Source organism: Aspergillus viridinutans, assembly GCF_018404265.1.
Source record: "Aspergillus viridinutans IFM 47045 DNA, scaffold_8, whole genome shotgun sequence".
In the NCBI taxonomy this organism is placed as follows: Eukaryota; Fungi; Ascomycota; class Eurotiomycetes; order Eurotiales; family Aspergillaceae; genus Aspergillus; species Aspergillus viridinutans.
Window position 1 is genome coordinate 976216 of NW_025091224.1, and position 16284 is coordinate 992499.

At 50.8% G+C, this 16284-nt stretch overlaps 5 protein-coding genes and 1 non-coding gene across 6 annotated transcripts; 3 read left to right on the forward strand and 3 right to left on the reverse strand.

The window, feature by feature from the left end:
- The first annotated feature begins 775 nt into the window (after window positions 1–775).
- Window positions 776–864, forward strand: Aspvir_009392. The gene has a single exon. It is a non-coding gene; the product is annotated as a tRNA-Pro (tRNA).
- A 580-nt stretch (window positions 865–1444) lies between these two features.
- Aspvir_009393 (pyrroline-5-carboxylate reductase) lies at window positions 1445–2287 on the forward strand (the record flags this gene model as incomplete). Its single annotated transcript, XM_043272539.1, has 1 exon — window positions 1445–2287. One exon carries the CDS (start codon window positions 1445–1447, stop codon window positions 2285–2287), a length of 843 nt encoding a protein of 280 aa, XP_043128474.1.
- Window positions 2288–2674: 387 nt separating this feature from the next.
- Aspvir_009394 (putative proline oxidase Put1) lies at window positions 2675–4142 on the forward strand (the record flags this gene model as incomplete). Its single annotated transcript, XM_043272540.1, has 3 exons — window positions 2675–2680; window positions 2744–3264; window positions 3332–4142. The coding sequence occupies 3 exons, from the start codon at window positions 2675–2677 to the stop codon at window positions 4140–4142; spliced, it is 1338 nt and encodes a 445-aa protein (XP_043128475.1).
- A 422-nt stretch (window positions 4143–4564) lies between these two features.
- Window positions 4565–6423, reverse strand: Aspvir_009395 (arylsulfatase; the record flags this gene model as incomplete). The annotated part of the gene is made up of 2 exons (XM_043272541.1): window positions 4565–5922; window positions 5982–6423. The coding sequence occupies 2 exons, from the start codon at window positions 6421–6423 to the stop codon at window positions 4565–4567; spliced, it is 1800 nt and encodes a 599-aa protein (XP_043128476.1).
- Window positions 6424–7634: 1211 nt separating this feature from the next.
- treA (alpha,alpha-trehalase treA) lies at window positions 7635–10941 on the reverse strand (the record flags this gene model as incomplete). Its single annotated transcript, XM_043272542.1, has 3 exons — window positions 7635–8816; window positions 8874–9161; window positions 9211–10941. 3 exons carry the CDS (start codon window positions 10939–10941, stop codon window positions 7635–7637), a joined length of 3201 nt encoding a protein of 1066 aa, XP_043128477.1.
- Window positions 10942–12082: 1141 nt separating this feature from the next.
- Window positions 12083–14590, reverse strand: cat1 (catalase catB; the record flags this gene model as incomplete). The annotated part of the gene is made up of 6 exons (XM_043272543.1): window positions 12083–13002; window positions 13063–13237; window positions 13293–13457; window positions 13546–13961; window positions 14015–14240; window positions 14306–14590. The coding sequence occupies 6 exons, from the start codon at window positions 14588–14590 to the stop codon at window positions 12083–12085; spliced, it is 2187 nt and encodes a 728-aa protein (XP_043128478.1).
- Window positions 14591–16284: the final 1694 nt, after the last annotated feature.

Consider the following 16284-nt stretch of genomic DNA (forward strand, 5'->3'; position numbering starts at 1 on the left):
TGCGCGTCTCTATACACAATCTCCAGCTCGGGTTGTTGTGATTCTCGAGTTCTGGAAAGCACAAGTTTCTTGATGTTGGATGATGCTTCTTAGATGACGTGACTGTTCGTTCCGATCCGAGGGAGTAATGCCATTCTCCTCTCCAACTTACACTAGGCCTTTTAACTTATGGTTCAATAGCGTAGATAGCTTTCAACACTTCTTCACAATTAGGGATAAATTCACCCGTTTTCAATCTTGTCTCAGTAATCAATATCTTGGCCATTCTATTTGCTTGTTAATAGCAGACTCTATACCACAGCCTGAGCATAGACCCGCCATCGCTATGGGCACCTTTTTTCCTGTCGGATAGCTTCGCGCAGAGGAGTCTGTGTACACAATTGTCTAGTAGACCTTTCTGCTGCGATGCCTGAGGCATATCACCTTGAAGTGCACCACTAGGGCTTTCCTTTACAAGCTGATATGTGAACATTATTCAAGTGTCATACTTTGTCCAGAGGATAGCTCCATTCGAGGATATATATTGCCATCACCAGGAGTAGGTATAATGCTGGTAACTAATATGCCCACCAATATCACAAGCAGTTTGTTCTGGTCACTAAGATAGTTGCAACGACTTTAGTATTAAGCAATATGCATAAACTTGGAACTGCATTAGAACTCCTGGCTGTTTGTGTATAGATCCTCTATACGGGAAGAATCCAACTTTTTCTCTTAGTAGGTTTCATTTCGTCTTCTATATCTAATTAAACTGCCTGCATAAACAACATCGGAGGCCCGGGTGGTCTAGTGGTATGATTCTCGCTTAGGGATAAACCCAAGCATATCTGCGAGAGGTCCCGCGTTCGATCCGCGGCTCGGGCCAGCCTTCACTTTTTGTTTCGCATTTTGCTTTTTGTTTGATTCAAATTACCGGCAAAGCCAGGCCACCAACATCGACTATCCGTTCTTCTTGATTGTGACTCGAGCGCGCTATCCACAATCCGTGACGAAGCAGACAGAATGCGTTGACTGTTCGCCGTTTGCCAGTGACTCAGTCAGTCACGTGCCATACAGGGACTGGCCCCGATGATGTACAAGACAATATGTACAGACAAGTCCTTAACCACCTTTTCAAGCTGCATATAGAGGGACGAAGTACTGGAGAGGCAAATCCTCACCAAAGAGCAAGTGATAAGCAGGTTCACTGCGTGTCCAAATTTTCGGGTTCTCTTCCCGAAGCCGAAACCGCAATCCTTTCCCCATGATCTCTGCTTCTAGATCTCGTTACTCATACTTCGTCAATTTCATCCAATTCTTCCAAAGACACACACTGTGGGCTCATCACTATCGAAATAATCTAACAAAATGGCATCAGAACGTACACTTGCGTTCATTGGTTGCGGTACCTATAGGAGGCCCCCCTTGATTGTGCGTCTGTGGAACTGACCATTTGAAAGGAAATATGGGTTCAGCTATCCTGAGCGGCCTCCTTGACGCGACCCGTCCGACGACAGATACCAATGGTAGTGCATCAGCAAAGATCTCACGTTTTATTGTGAGCACGAAGAGCGCTGCATCTGCCCACAGACTCTGCGATGAATTCAGAGAGGATGAATGTCGTGTTGACATTAGACATTCGCAAAATCATCTCGCCATGCAAGGGGCGGATATTGTCCTGCTTGCCTGCAAACCTTATCTGGCTGAGGAAGTTCTGAGTGAGCCTAGTGTGCGGGAGGCCCTAGCAGGGAAATTGGTGATCAGCATCATGGCGGGAAAAACACCTGAAGCTATTGAGAAGTATATATATGGCGATTCGCCCGCAGACGCAGTCGAATCGAAGGCGATCATTGTGAGAGCAATGCCCAATGTTGCAGCTCGTCTGCGTCAGTCGATGACGATCATCGAGATCAACAATAGTCTTTCGCTTGACCTGACCGACACCTTGACCTGGATTTTCGAACAGATTGGAAAGGTGAAATTCCTGGCGCCAGATTTGTTTGATATCGGCACAATGCTTGTGGGTTCCTCCATTGCTGTTCTGACTGTTCCGTTGGATGGCATTCTGGATGGCTGCGTTGCGGAGGGAATCCGAAGAGCGGACGCGTTGGAAATGGCAGCACAGAACTTGATCGGAATGGCTGGTTTGTTGCGAGAAGGGGTGCATCCAGCTATCCTAAGAGAAAGTATCTCTTCCCCACGGGGTTGTACAATACAGGGTCTGTTGACCGTGGAGAAGGAGGGCGTGAGAGGAGCGTGTGCACAAGCAATGATCAACGGAGCTAGACATCTAAAGGAAATTCCTTGATAGTTCATGTGATATAGAAAAGAACTACCTAGAACATAGATGGAAATCGACCTGTAAGAATGAGGGAACTTCTTAGTGGCTTGACTGTCTGGACTCTGGAATGTAGCGCGGGATCTCAAACCGAGACTTTGTCGGAAGGGAGTCCGAGGTCATCTGTACAAGACATGAATCGAATCATAAAATGCGATCAGAGTGTTCCTGGCTATTTTCATCCCAACACCAATCGGGGACCAGGCCGTCATGCAATGATCTACAGCAATTGGACTGACTGGCAGACTTGACCCCTCACGTACGAAGAGAGAGAACAGGACAGAATGAAAGATAAATAGCGACATAGACGCAATGTAGTAGCTGTGATTTGAAGCGTCATTGTTGGAAAACCTCAAGATGTCAGTGATATCCTTAGTGCCAAAGCGACCCAGCATTGTGTCCTTGATTGCAGTCAAACAATTACAGTGTCCAGTTTCAACATCGACAACAACACCTCCCACACAGCGGCCTCGAGATGCCATCATTTCACAACCACCGCCGTCACCAAGGAAGGCACCTCTCTCAGTTCTCCCAACAGGAACCCTTCTTCGCTCGCTTTTGTTTACATCCGTCATATCCTCTCCCTTACTGGGCCCCTGTTTATCAATGCTGAAATACGTGGTGGATTCCAAGTCTCCCCTCCTCAATCCATCAAAGAACCCGCTGATAGATTACCTCCTTCGAAAAACAATCTACAATCACTTCTGCGCGGGTACAAACGAAGCTGAAGTACGCAAGTCCGTCCAGGATATAAAGAGCCTAGGATTCAAAGGTGTTATTCTTGGATACGCCAGAGAGTCAATCGCGAAGGCGGACGAACACGACACCAATAGCTTTCAAGTCGAGAAAAGCCAACAAGCAATTCAAGACCAAGCGGTGGAGGAATGGAGACAGGGAAACCTACGGACACTGAAGATGATTGGCGCAGGAGACTTCCTTGGAATCAAGTAATAATCCTTGTCCACGATCAACAACTGCGCCAACTCAAACAGAGGACTAGCTAACAGAAATCAGATTCACCGGCGCAGGCCCCAAAGCTGTTGAAGCCCTTTCTCGCGGGGACCTCGCTCCACCTCCCTCTTTCGCGCAAGCCATTACAGAGATCTGCGAGGCCATAGCATCCCAAAACTCCGGTCTCTGGATCGACGCAGAACAGCAGGTCTTCCAGCCGACGATCGACGCCTGGACAATTGACCTCATGCGAAGGTTCAACCGAAACGGGAAGATAGTCGTCTACAACACCATTCAGGCGTATTTGAAATCCTCGACTGAGAACGTCCATCGGCACCTTTGCCTAGCTCAAAAGGAAGGATGGACATTGGGGATCAAGCTTGTGCGCGGGGCCTACATCGCGCATGATATCAGATCCCGGATACACGATACCAAGACCGATACCGATAACAGCTACGACTATATCGTGGAGAGCCTTTTATCACGGAAATTTCCACTTAAAATAGCGTCTGATAATGCGTCAGCGTTTCCGGATGTACGGTTGTTCGTGGCATCTCATAATGCGGAAAGCGTGCGCAAGGCGTCGACACTGTATAGACAGAGGATTCACGACGGTCAACCCACGATTCCACTTGAGATTGGCCAGTTGCAAGGAATGGCAGATGAAGTGAGCTGTGAGCTGTTGGCTGAGAATAACACTGGTGAGTCGGAGACACCGACCCCTGGAGTATTCAAATGCCTGGCTTGGGGGACAACGGAGGAATGTCTCCATTTCCTGTTGCGAAGAGCGATTGAGAATGAGTCGGCCCTGGAAAGGACCAAAGACACGGCAGTAGCAATGCGACGGGAAGCCCGGAGGAGACTTGGGTGGTGAGACATCAGCATGCAAGGAGCACTTCAGCCATTCTTCGCCGGGATTCCTTCTCTGGATGAATACACGTCGTATATATTGCTTTTCTGCACGCCACATCAAGACGGACCAAGCGTCCACTAATCATGCTGCGACAACAAAGTCGAGTTACCTGTCACGCGAGCTTTTTCTCAGTAACACAAAATGCGGGGAAGTACTCATGCTTCTCTCTTTTGGCCATCGGCAGCTGTACCGAACTCTCGAAAGACTGAACTCGGGAGGGATTCCGTGCTGTTCATTATAGTCAGTGATCACCCTCTATGCCGTCAGATAGACGGTTTAATAACTACTCATTCTCAATTGGATTCTCATAAAGGTTGGGATTTCCAGTGCCTAATGTAAAGGACATCGTCTTCCAGTTTCTTCTAATACATCATACCGCAAGATCATTTGGGAAGCCGAGCTTGAATCTCAGGTGGCACATTATCCTTGCCAATAAAACGGATCCACCGTCCAGTATCCTCGAATTCATCCTTGACTCCTTCAACCACCTGGTTGTTCGCCGTTATCTGGCCCGCCAAACCGACGACTCCAACCTCCTCAGCGTAGATAGACCAGAGTCTCAGCAACCCATGAAAGATTTCAGGCTTCTCCTTGCTCAAATCGTGCGTCTCTCCAGGATCCTCTACAATGTCAAAGAGCTCCCACCGCTGCGGGCCACGAGGGAGAGGAACATAGGTAATCTTGTACCGTCCCTTCCGCAGGGCACCACTTCCAGCGATTTCCCAGCCCGTAACATGGTCGTTGCCATGGATCGATGATGGCGCAGTGGAAGTATCTGTGCCGGCGACGGCTATGGCATCCAGGAACGGCCTCCAACTGACACCACGAACACGCTCGATCTTCCGTCCTCGATATGAGGTTCCCGGATGTTGCAGCCCAGCGTATTCCAGAATAGTCGGGACAATATCCATCACTGTACAAAAGGCATCAATGGCGCGGCCACCCTCATGCAGGGCTTCCGGATTACCCGCTGGCTTCACCACCAAAGGCACACGGCAACCACCTTCCGTGGAGAACATTTTGTAGAGTCGCGATGGGGCAGTAGCTGCTTGGGCCCAGCGGCTGCCGTACCACACGTACGAGTTTGGTCGCCCGATATTCTCCAACGAATTATCATAGTACTTCTCCAGATGTGCGGTGATACCACTGCCGCCGAGAGGCGATGCCTCGTAACTGGCGCCCTCGGCACCATTATCTGACATGAAGCAGATGATGGTATTGTCGTATTCACCGGACTGTCGTAAATAATCCACGACTCGGCCGATATTCTCATCCATCACTTCGACCATCGCGGCGTAGACTTCCATCGCACGAGCGGATTTTGCCCGCTCTTCGTCGTTCATCTTCTCCCAGTCAAGGTCTCCCGGTCCCGTCACAACTTCGTGGGGCACAATGTCCGGCGCAACCAAGCCCAGTTCCTTCAGTTTCTCGAGCCGCTTAAGTCTCAATGCAGCTGGGCCATCATTGTACTTCCCGCGGTACTTGTCCACGTAGGACTTGGACGCTTGCAGAGGCCAGTGTGGAGCAGTGAAAGGGAGGTAGGCGAAGAACGGCTTCCCTTTCTCCGACTCCGGACGCTCGGAAAGATATTCAATGACTTTTGAAGCGTACGTCTTGGAAGAATAGAAGTCCTCTGGCAGCTTCGTTGAATATTCCGCGTCTTCCATGTGGAGAGCTGTCACAGTTGACTGAAAGAAAGGGTGCACGTCCGCGACAATGTCATCATACGGAGGCTCATAGCCTTGGGACGCGTTAGCAACCCTTAGGTTCAGAAAGGGAATACAGCTTGCACGAACTAACCATAATGATTCGCCGCACCAGAAAGCATAGCGTACGATTTGACAAAGCCCCGAGCATGCGGCGAGTACTCCCGCTTCAAACCCAGGTGCCATTTCCCCGACATCAAAGTATAGTAGCCTCCGTCGCTGAGCAGCTCCGGCAACGCCACAACCCTCTCGTTCAAGTACCCTTCATGGCCCGGGGCGCCTTGGTGAGCGCGAGACCTGGCAATATACTCTGGCAATTGGCCTAAACCGGTCAAATGGTGGTCTGTTCCAGTCATGAGCATGGAGCGCGTGGGAGCGCAGGCCGCAGCAACATGAAAGGAATTGAACCGCAGTCCACCCGGCGAATACGCCAAGGCATCGATGTTAGGGGTATTAATCTCGGATCCAAAGCACCCGCAGTCGCTGAAGCCGAGGTCATCGGCGACGATGACTAGGAAGTTAGGCCGGGATGTCATCTTCAATTGACAATCAGGCCGGGAAACCGCAAGCTGAGAATATAGACCCAACTGGTACTCTCAAAGGATMATTGTCGAACGATGCGAACAGCAACTGTTTATATATATATATATGCCTGTATAGTCGCCAGATGATTGGTCGCAAAACCGTCGGGAACGCAAGGACTCCACGTCGGCTATAGCCTGCAACATGTCAATGCCCAATCACACAAGTGAAGAAACTCAGCCATACCCATCCCACAATCAAGCCAAGCTATTGCACCATCGCAGAGTAAAATGGCCAATCGTATCAGGACATGCTATACCTTGCTTCCAGACTGTATCAGTTGTGTTATGGGGTAAACTGGAGGACTGCCAGTGGAGTCAGCGGAGTCAGCAAATCACCAATTTAGAATCCACCTTATCCATGTCGGTTCGGTGTCATTCGTCTCGACTTCATATTAGATGCCGGGACGAGCAATCAAATGAATATTCCTGCTAGTGTTTCTGAAATCGTGCTGCCATAAGCCGCGACGCGGTAAGCTGCAGGCCCATCCTACTTGCCAACTCGAAGGTGTCCGACAGAATTGACGAACAGGAGAAGAACACATTTGCTCTTCTTCCGATTGCCTCGAGCAGTTGGGACATGCGGGGGTCTTGTTATGTATGGCCGGCAAGGAAGAGCAGGCTGGGGATTGACGGATAAGCGATTGATTGACTATGCTGACAGCGTTTAAATTAAATGCTTTCGAGCGGGAATCTCGGGTTAAGAAGATGGACTACTAATGGGTAAATGTTCTCTATCACCAGTCCAATGGATGCAAGATGATGATGTTAGTCGATGCTAATCAAAGTAGGATAACAGCGCACCTCTGTCATCAATGCAGGTGCCTGGGGCTGGTCATAGAGCGAGGTAAAGGTACCTAAGGCAGGCAGGGCGGGCAAGGCGCCCTCGCTTGACCTTCTTTGCCCAGTCTGTTTCATCTCCTTCTTCGATGCTCAGACGAGTTTCAATGAAATCTATTACGTGATCGGACTAGAGCTTAAATATCATACCCATTCGATTCTCAAATCAAGGAGTTGACCGGGCGATATAAGGCCCGAGTCTGAAGCAAGTGTGCCTGTAAGTTAGCAGCACAGCATCAGATCATATTATGTACATCATAAAGGCATGTATAATACATTTGTCAAAAGCCCGAGGATCTTCAATTGCCATCGACTGACGACTTTCCTCAAGCATTGAACTGCCGCCACCGACGGTCATTCAGACCACCAGACAGCGCAGCGGCAGTCCTGACGTCCAGCCTTCTCTTGTTGTTGCCGTTACCACCAGACGACCCCTTACCCTCACCCAGGATAGCCCACTCAGCAACAGTAGCACCTTTCTCGCCGCCTGCCTGGTTACCCGAAATCAGCAGAGTGGCGTAGCGAGACGTGTGTACAGTCTGCGACAGATTCACTTCGGTCGTATTACCAGTAGACATGGCGACTACGTTGTAGTCAGTGCCCTGGGCGTTATAGGGCTGAGATTGCTGGATGTTCGTCAATGTGGTGACGACCTTGTATTGGGAGTTACCGTGAGCGGAAGACATCGCGGCCACTGGGTCCTCAAACATCTCGTCGTGGAAGATGACAGTGGCGTTGACGGGAGGGGCTTGCCACCAGTTAAAGTGGAAGCCAGAGACCTTGGAGTTGATCTCAATGTCGGCTAGGGTCACGGTCAACGAGCTCATGTTGGCGGTGGAAGGCTGCCACTTGGTAGAGGTTGCACCGTCCACGGCTGCGATGGGGAACTGGCCGGGAACATAGTCATTAGGCGAGTACACAGGGCGACATTGCACCATGTTTCCAGGGACGGTGTTGTTGAATCCAATCTGTCTGTTGGGAACGACCAGGGGCCCGGTGGCTGGAAGCCGGTAGGCAGTTGAGTTGCTGGGGTCGCCAACCAAGACAGGAATGGTGGCGTTGGCAAAGCGCGAGTCTGCCGTGTCGAGAGGCGCAACGTTTGCGGCTCGGCTGACAGTCGTATGGGTGCGGTTGGAGCTCGCGGAAATGGGCCATCCGCGCCAATAGAACGTGCGGTACGCCACATTGGAAACCTGAGGGGGCAGGTTGGGGTCGATATGAATGGCATCATCGGGAAGCAATCTCAGTCCCAGGTATCCGAAGAGGACAACCTGGTTGGCACCACCATGGCCTGTCAAAAAGGGATAAGCCGGGTGAGTGCCACCGTTGATACTGGCGTCATCGATCATTTGTTCGGAAAGTTGGTAAAATGGAGCTCTCATGTACGGGTCGTAAGAGTTCTGATGGTAGGTATAGGCTGAGCAGCCGGATGGTGAGACATCATTTGCAGTGATTGAAAAGATAGCCCACGTCATAGCAGGTCCGTCCGCAGACTGTTTGTTGGCATACTGTATGCACATGAATAGTTAGTCCCGTTCAGTGCAGGAGAAGCAGGATGAACTCACATAATCGAGGTCATTCAACGAGTCCTGGGCTGTATAGTTGTTGTCATAGACCAAAGGATATGTGACAAGCACTACATCAGCCTGCTTCACCACAGTGGTACCGTTCATGGTGGTATACTCCATCGTCACGCCGTTCTCCCTAATGACAAGGACATTTTCTGAGATTTCCGTCCAGGTCTCATTCTGTTCGAGACCAAACTGCTTCCGGAAGGAATTGGCGTAGCTGAGTGTCTCAGAGATAAGCGGCATCGTGAAGCCACCGCCATCAACGTGGTTGGCATATTCATCCTAGAAAATCGATTAGATTGGAGCTAGACACCCAGATAGTCAAACGTACCGGATCAGTCATATTGGTCAGCGTCCAGGACGAACCATTGCGCTGGACAATGTTCGAATACATGGTGGCAATGGAGTCGTAGATGGGGAAATGCTGCTCGCGGAAAGTCTGTGTGTCGCCACTGGCAATCCATTGATACATCAGAGAAAGCCCGATATCGCCGTCCAAGTGATACTGGTAGTCCCAGCAAGGACCAGTACCCGTACAGTTACCGAAGCGACCACTTGTCCAAGGATAGATGGCTGCCGAAGAGGAGAAGGAGGTCTGGTTCTTCGAGCTTGTAAAAGCAGTGTTGATATTCTCAAGTGCCTGTGGGTACAGCTTTGTTCGGTAATTGGTCACTCTCTGCGCAGCCTCGGGATGAGATGCCACCAGACCTGGCTGCATCCAGACGTCGGCGTCCCAGAAAACCAGACCCGCATACGAATCAGACGTCAAACCACCGACGGAGATGCTGTTGACATTGACTGGAGCTCCGGAAACAGCCTTGATGGCATTCTTGCCCACGGTGTTCTGCAGAAGGTAGTACGTGTTTGCGACCGCGATGATCTGGGAGTTGAGGATGTGCTGATCATCCGGCAATTTTCCGGTGGCAGGGTCGACAAAGCTGTCTACCGAACCGTCCAGGAGAATGCTAGCCCACTCTGCCACGTGCGACTGCAGCGATCCCGTGTAGCCGGCTCCCATTGCCGCAGACACCGCTTGCTTTGCCGTCTGTTGCGGGTTAGGGAATGCGTCCGACGACGCAGCGCCAACGAACTTGGTGATGCGGATGGTCTCATTTGCAGAGAACTTGACATTGACAGCCTGCGCAATGGATGATCCATTGCTGTGGACATAAGGCTTGTCGTTGACAAGGGCTCGGGAAGACAGATCCACGCCAGCGGAGGCAGTCAAATTCGCGTAGACATAGGCCGTGACATTTGAGATACCCCAGGGCCGCACAGCCGAAAAGATAGCTCCATTGTCTTGGCCGGATTTCATGAAATCGGTACGGACAGCCGAGTAACCATCAATGACGTTGACCACTGTCGCCTGAGACCCCTGGGAAGGGATGATCTCCATATCCACCACGGCTTGGTTGACATGCAGCTTGTGAGCAAAAAGCCGGTATGTAATGTTGAAAGAGCCCTTGTTACATCTAGGAGTCCATGTGTACGACCAAGACAACAACCCGGACTTGAAATCGTACGTGGATCGGAAATCAGTGATGGTCTTGTTGTCCACGGTAGCATCGAGATAGGTGCCGTTCCCAAGGTCGAGAATCAGTCCACTCCAGTGTGGGATACCGCTAATCACGCTCTCACCCCCGTACTGATTGAGCCAGGGAAAGTTAGAACCATTTGTGGTTGGCTGATAGTCAAAAAACCCAGCAATAGTCGCAAAGGTCTGTCTTCTGGAATACAGAGGCCAGCCGTTAATCACGTCGCCGCCAACTGGAACGTCCAATTCGAAGAAGGGGCCGACACTCGCAACGTTGATACCGAGGTAACCATTGGCAATGGAACCGCGCGATTGGAAGTGGCCCTGATCCGTTGTAGTAGTCGAGAGCAGCCAATGATCATCATCCCAGGTCACACCAGGGAATCTAGTCTTGTAGACATGCGACGAATTAGTGTCAACTTGTTTGTGCCCATGACCGCCGTGTCTCTTCAAGCTCCTCGCAATCCGGTCATTATTGTTCGGTAAGCCGATCGTTGCGGGAAGACACGCGAGTAGTGACACCCACATCGCCAGGTTCTGTCAATCTGGTAAGCTAACATTGCTTCATCGCTTGATAGCGATGGAAAGAGCAGATGGCTGTGCTCACCTTGGAAAGCATCCTGGATAGCCTCTCAGGGCAGTGAAATCAGCCCGAAAAAGGATACTGTTGCAAAGAGTTTTGAAAGTGAGCGTGTACTCTTCATAATCAAAACACGAGCAGGTTCCTTCCTGCTTAAATAACAGGACAAGCCCGCCACACTCAGAAAGGTAGGTAAAAAAAACGTGCTGGTCGGGTTGCTAGGTTCTCTCCTCTTCTCCACAGTCGTATCCGATACCGGAAAGACCGAACGTCGATCCCCCAACTGACTGACTGCGGTGCCCCGGACGGTTTCCCGGGTTGGTCACGTCACTTGCCCAGGAACACCCCGAGTTTTCAGGAATCAGAATGCGTGGATGACGCACAGACTTTCTGAACTTACCCAACGTCGTATCCAGCAAACTTTGTCGCAAATCTAATTTCCAAGACCTGGTGGCTTACTTTGACTTGGCCGTAAATTGTAATAATAACGATTGATCGCAGCCAAGCAAGTCGCAGGATTGTTTCTGCGGGGTAACCGCAAGCCACAGTCCTCCGGGACGGTCCCGTTCTTTAGAGTTGAGTGGCAGACACGGCAATCCGTGAGCAGCGAATCCGGGAGTTGGAAAAGTGGAGGTCTTGAAGTGGGAACGGAAAAAAAAGCCTCATCAACGTTTGGACCTTTCTGAACCGAAAAGAGCGATTTAGACGATAGAAACAGGGGCCAGCAGCCTCTTTCATCATCGGCTCTTGTCATGTGTACAGAATAGTAAGTAACCCAAGAAACCAAAAGAGAGTTTCTGGAGAGTTCTGGCCACCCCGCACAAATATCCGGCTTTAGCCCGTCAGTCAGGTGCCAGTCACCCTGGTCTTAGGCAGCTCTCAGGTAATGGTATTAGCTAATGAGGAAAGTGTGAGAGCTTTACAAGAAGACGGATTTGCATCGGAGATGGGTATTTGGACGAACAGTACTACAGTAGTACAGAGCACAGTATAGACAGAGAAGCAGGGCAACTCTCGAGTCACCGAGCGAAAGTTCAAATTAGGATCAGTCAGACTTCAATCTCATTTCCACCTTTCTCCTACTAGCCCCTAGTGATCCACGGGAAACCGGTCCAAAAACTTAAACGTTCTAAGGCCCTCCTTAATACCATTGGCAAAGTCATCAGTGACCGACTGGGCCACATAAACGCCATCCCGAGACGTAGCAATCCCCGCGTTGCGGAGAGCAGCTGTGCCGCTTCCCAGCGCCCCAACAGTCTTGCCGAACCGGAATCCGTCAATAAGAATCTGCAGGGGCCGACCGTTGGGGTACAGAGAGCTTGCACCACTAGTTGCGTTGGCCGACCCACCGGTAAACGAGGCTGTCGTGAAGAGACTCTCTGCGCCAGCGGCAACAACCACAGCGTCAAATTGGATTGCATCTGAAGCAGAGTAGGTCTGGTCGACACCGCTGGCCAGACGTTCTGCGACAACAACCACATCGGCACCGGCGTCCTTCAGGCGGTCGCGGAGGGCGGAAGCTCCATCAACCGAGCCTGGGCGCTGGACAGAAGCCAGGAGGCCGACCTTGAGGCCATCAAGCTTCTTGAGCTTGGTTCCAAAAGAGCCGACGTTGGCGGTCTTGTTGTTGTGATAGAAGGTCGGGTCGGGCTCAGGTTCGGCGACACCAATAGCGCGCGCAACACGTCGTGCAAGGTCGTTATCGATGCGGTTCAATTGAATGATGACATTGTTCTTCACGATGGGGGATTTAACATTTGCGTTTTCGAAGCGGATGGCGTCGATAACAAACTGCTGCTCGGCAGGAACCAGAGAATTGTAGAAAAGACGCGGCTGAGACCAGACATCCGCAAAGCTTGGGCTGACCGCACGGACAAGTTTGCCGCTGGTGGTACGGCCTGGAGTTGTGAAGAAGCCGTCGCCGACATTCTGGTTGGCTTGTTTGGGCGAACCGTTGACGGGTGTCTTGGGCGAGTACGCGTGAGGGTTGAGGGGGATGAACATTTGGCCTGCACAAGAGTGAAAAGATTAGAATGTGAGTACTGACATCAAAGTTAGAGAAGTCTCACCTGCTCCATCGCGATTGTTGTTGTGGACTGGAACGCGAGGCTGGTTAATGGGGAGTTGTTCAAAGTTGGGACCACCGTGACGGTTCAGCTGAGTGTCCAGGTAGGAAAACAGACGGCCTTGCAGGAGAGGGTCTTCAGTGAAGTCGACACCGCGGACAATGTGACCAGGTTGGAACTATTTGCAATCAGCCTACAGGTTCATTCTCCATAAGCTTCCTGTGGCACTATACCATAACTTGTTCGGTCTCGGCGAAATAGTTGCGAGGGTTGCGGTTCAGCTGCATCTTGCCCAACTTGGTGATAGGCACGAGTTCCTCAGGCACGATCTTGGTGGGGTCCAAGAGATCAAAGCCAAACCGCAGTTGGTCCTCTTCATCCATGATTTGAACGCCAAGCTGATTGAATTAGGAATTAGCTTCTTGTTGCTCGTTTTGAATTTTTACTAGACTACTGGGGAAGGATGACGACGGAAGGACGACTTACTTCCCACTCAGGATAGCGTCCAGCCTCAATTGCGTCGTGCAAATCCTGACGCATAAAGTCGGGATTCTTGCCAGAGGTCTGCTGGGCCTCTTCCCAGACCATGCTGGCCTTGCCCTGCAAAGACGTCCAGTGAAATTTGACCAGCTTGGACGCTCCGTCATCTGTTACGAAGCGGAAAGTATGCACACCGAATCCGTCGACATGTCGGAAGGAACGAGGAATTCCATGCCCAGACATAGCCCAGAAAAGCGTGTGCATCGTGCTCGGCTGCTGGCTGAAGAAGTCCCAGGCCGAGTCATGAGCAGTGGCAGCCTGAGGGATCTCATTGTCACCTCTGGGCTTGACGGCGTGGATCAGGTCGGGGAAGAGGATAGCATCCTGGATGAAGAATACAGGGATATTGTTACCAACGATATCTATAGCGGTTAGCCAAACGACGTGCATGTGCGAAGTGGACTACCAAACCTACCGAAATTGCCCTCATCGGTATAGAAACGAGTGGCAAAACCGTGGACATCGCGAGCCAGATCCGAACTGCCCCTGCTTCCTGCGACCGTCGAGAAACGGACAAATACAGGAGTTTGCTTGCCTTCCTTGGCCAGGAAAGAAGCCGCAGTGATGTCCGAGAAGTCGCCATATGAAGTGAAGACTCCATGGGCACCGGCACCACGGGCATGGACCGCACGCTCGGGGACCTACATACTCGGTCAGATTATCCGGTTCATCACAGGAAAAGCGATACGGAATCTCGGTCACATACTCGTTCATGGTCGAAGCGCTGAATCTTTTGACGGAAAATGAAATCTTCGAGCAGTGTGGGACCACGGTCTCCGGCACTGAGACTGTTCTGATCTTCAATAGGGCCGCCTACGTCGGTCGTCATGAAGGTATCATTGTCGCTGAGATAGTACTGGGACAAGAATTTCTCTGTGGCTGCGGCAGCGTCGCCATCGGATACCTCATCACGACGGTTGAGCTCGCCGGTCATGTAGGGACAGACCGCATTGGCGACGCCAATGAGGCCGGGGATAAACGTGAGACGCATTCTTGATGAGTCTCCGTTATGCGGTGACAGATTGGGGAAAAGAAAGCGCGTTCAATTGGGCGCTGTGCTTGATCATCAGAGGGATCGGAAGGATGAAAGAGGAGCAAGAGGCCTGTTTATATGTGCATCGAACCCACTGCTTGTCAGCATCAGCAGGGGGCGCCGATCACCACATGGGATGCAACAATACCAAGAACCACTAAGCAGGGAAGCAGACGAATCGATGTTGCGGACATGGGATTATGCAAGTAAAACGGTCTACTCCATTGAATGTGCAGCACGGTACGTGATGCAGTGGAGACCCAACGGTGTGGCGGAGATGTGATGATCTTTCAACTATCTGCTCCGTACTAGTTTCCGAGTCCTGACACTTGGTTTGTCACAAAGAAGAAGCAGTCGGCGAGAACGAGTCGGATTCCCCCATTTAGTCAGTCGCAAACAAACAGTGCATCCTCCAATGGAAGGTGCGGGTAGCAGCAGATCCATTCTTGGCGAGAATGGTCATTTCGCTTGTGAAGAAAATGATCCTACCAGACAAAGGCCGCAGTATGTGATGTGTACTCTGCTGTGGCTCTCACTAAGGATTGGTCGAGGCCGCGATGCTTGGTAATATTTGTAATAACATCGGTCTGGGCTACCCGGGGGAGAAGCGACCAGCGTTAACATCCCCACTTCGACAGTCGCCTTTATTTGTTTGGATGTCGATGGCTTCATCTTGGCAAGTCTCACACCCGACAATCATTCCAACTTTGCTCCGTATCCACTCACCGTCCAGTCGCCGGTCATGACGTGCTGCGTCGGGCAATTCATCTCTCTCATTCCAACTCTATCGCAGCATATTACGGAGTATATTTTGTCCTATTGCATAATCCTTTCGGATATTCCTCGGCATTCCTGGATCTTCGCATCGGAATCAACCAGAGACGATCATTGGATGCGCTCTGCGTCCTTGTTGAAGTCCAAACGAACAGCACGCATATGCGATCAGTCCCGTGCTGAGGCAATGCGATGCTTGTGGCCGTCCATATTTAGAGATCCTGGTCAATCAAGGTCAAAGATACTTGCATAAGGCATCTTACACCGTAGTTTGGAGGCTGCCTTGACTTCGCAGAGAGGTACTCTGTACTGCGACCGTATGATCTGTCAGGAATGTGTGCCAATGCAACTAGAAGAGCCAAGGGCCCAAGAGTCACCCAATGCACTTGATGTGCATTTGTCACAATTGTATCCCAGCGGATTGGTGGGAAAAGACAAGGTCCCTATCGCGGGGATTTTAGCTCCGTAGTCTAATGTTAATAATATTGGAGCTGATTTGCTTGTCAGGAGCGTGGCAATTGAACCTCCATCCAGCCATCTTGAGCAGGTCTAGACAGCATTCCTGAATCCTGCCCCTTGCTTATTAGACATCGTGTATTGATTCAAACCCTATCGCTCCATGAACAATAGAACTGCTCCCACAAATCCATTGCCCCGTCAAATGGTCAACATTCAGGCACAGTGAAGTCTAAATAATAATGATCAAATGAGCTTACCTTCTCTCTGCCTACTGGGTACTGCCAAGCATCCCCCGCGCCTTGGCTTATGCAATAACCCAGGCTATCACCAAAGGCCCATTGAAGGAATTGATTAAAGTAGCACTGGGCGTAGCTAGCTCTCCTCTATGGCTTAATGTAAGTAGATATACTTTAGATTTT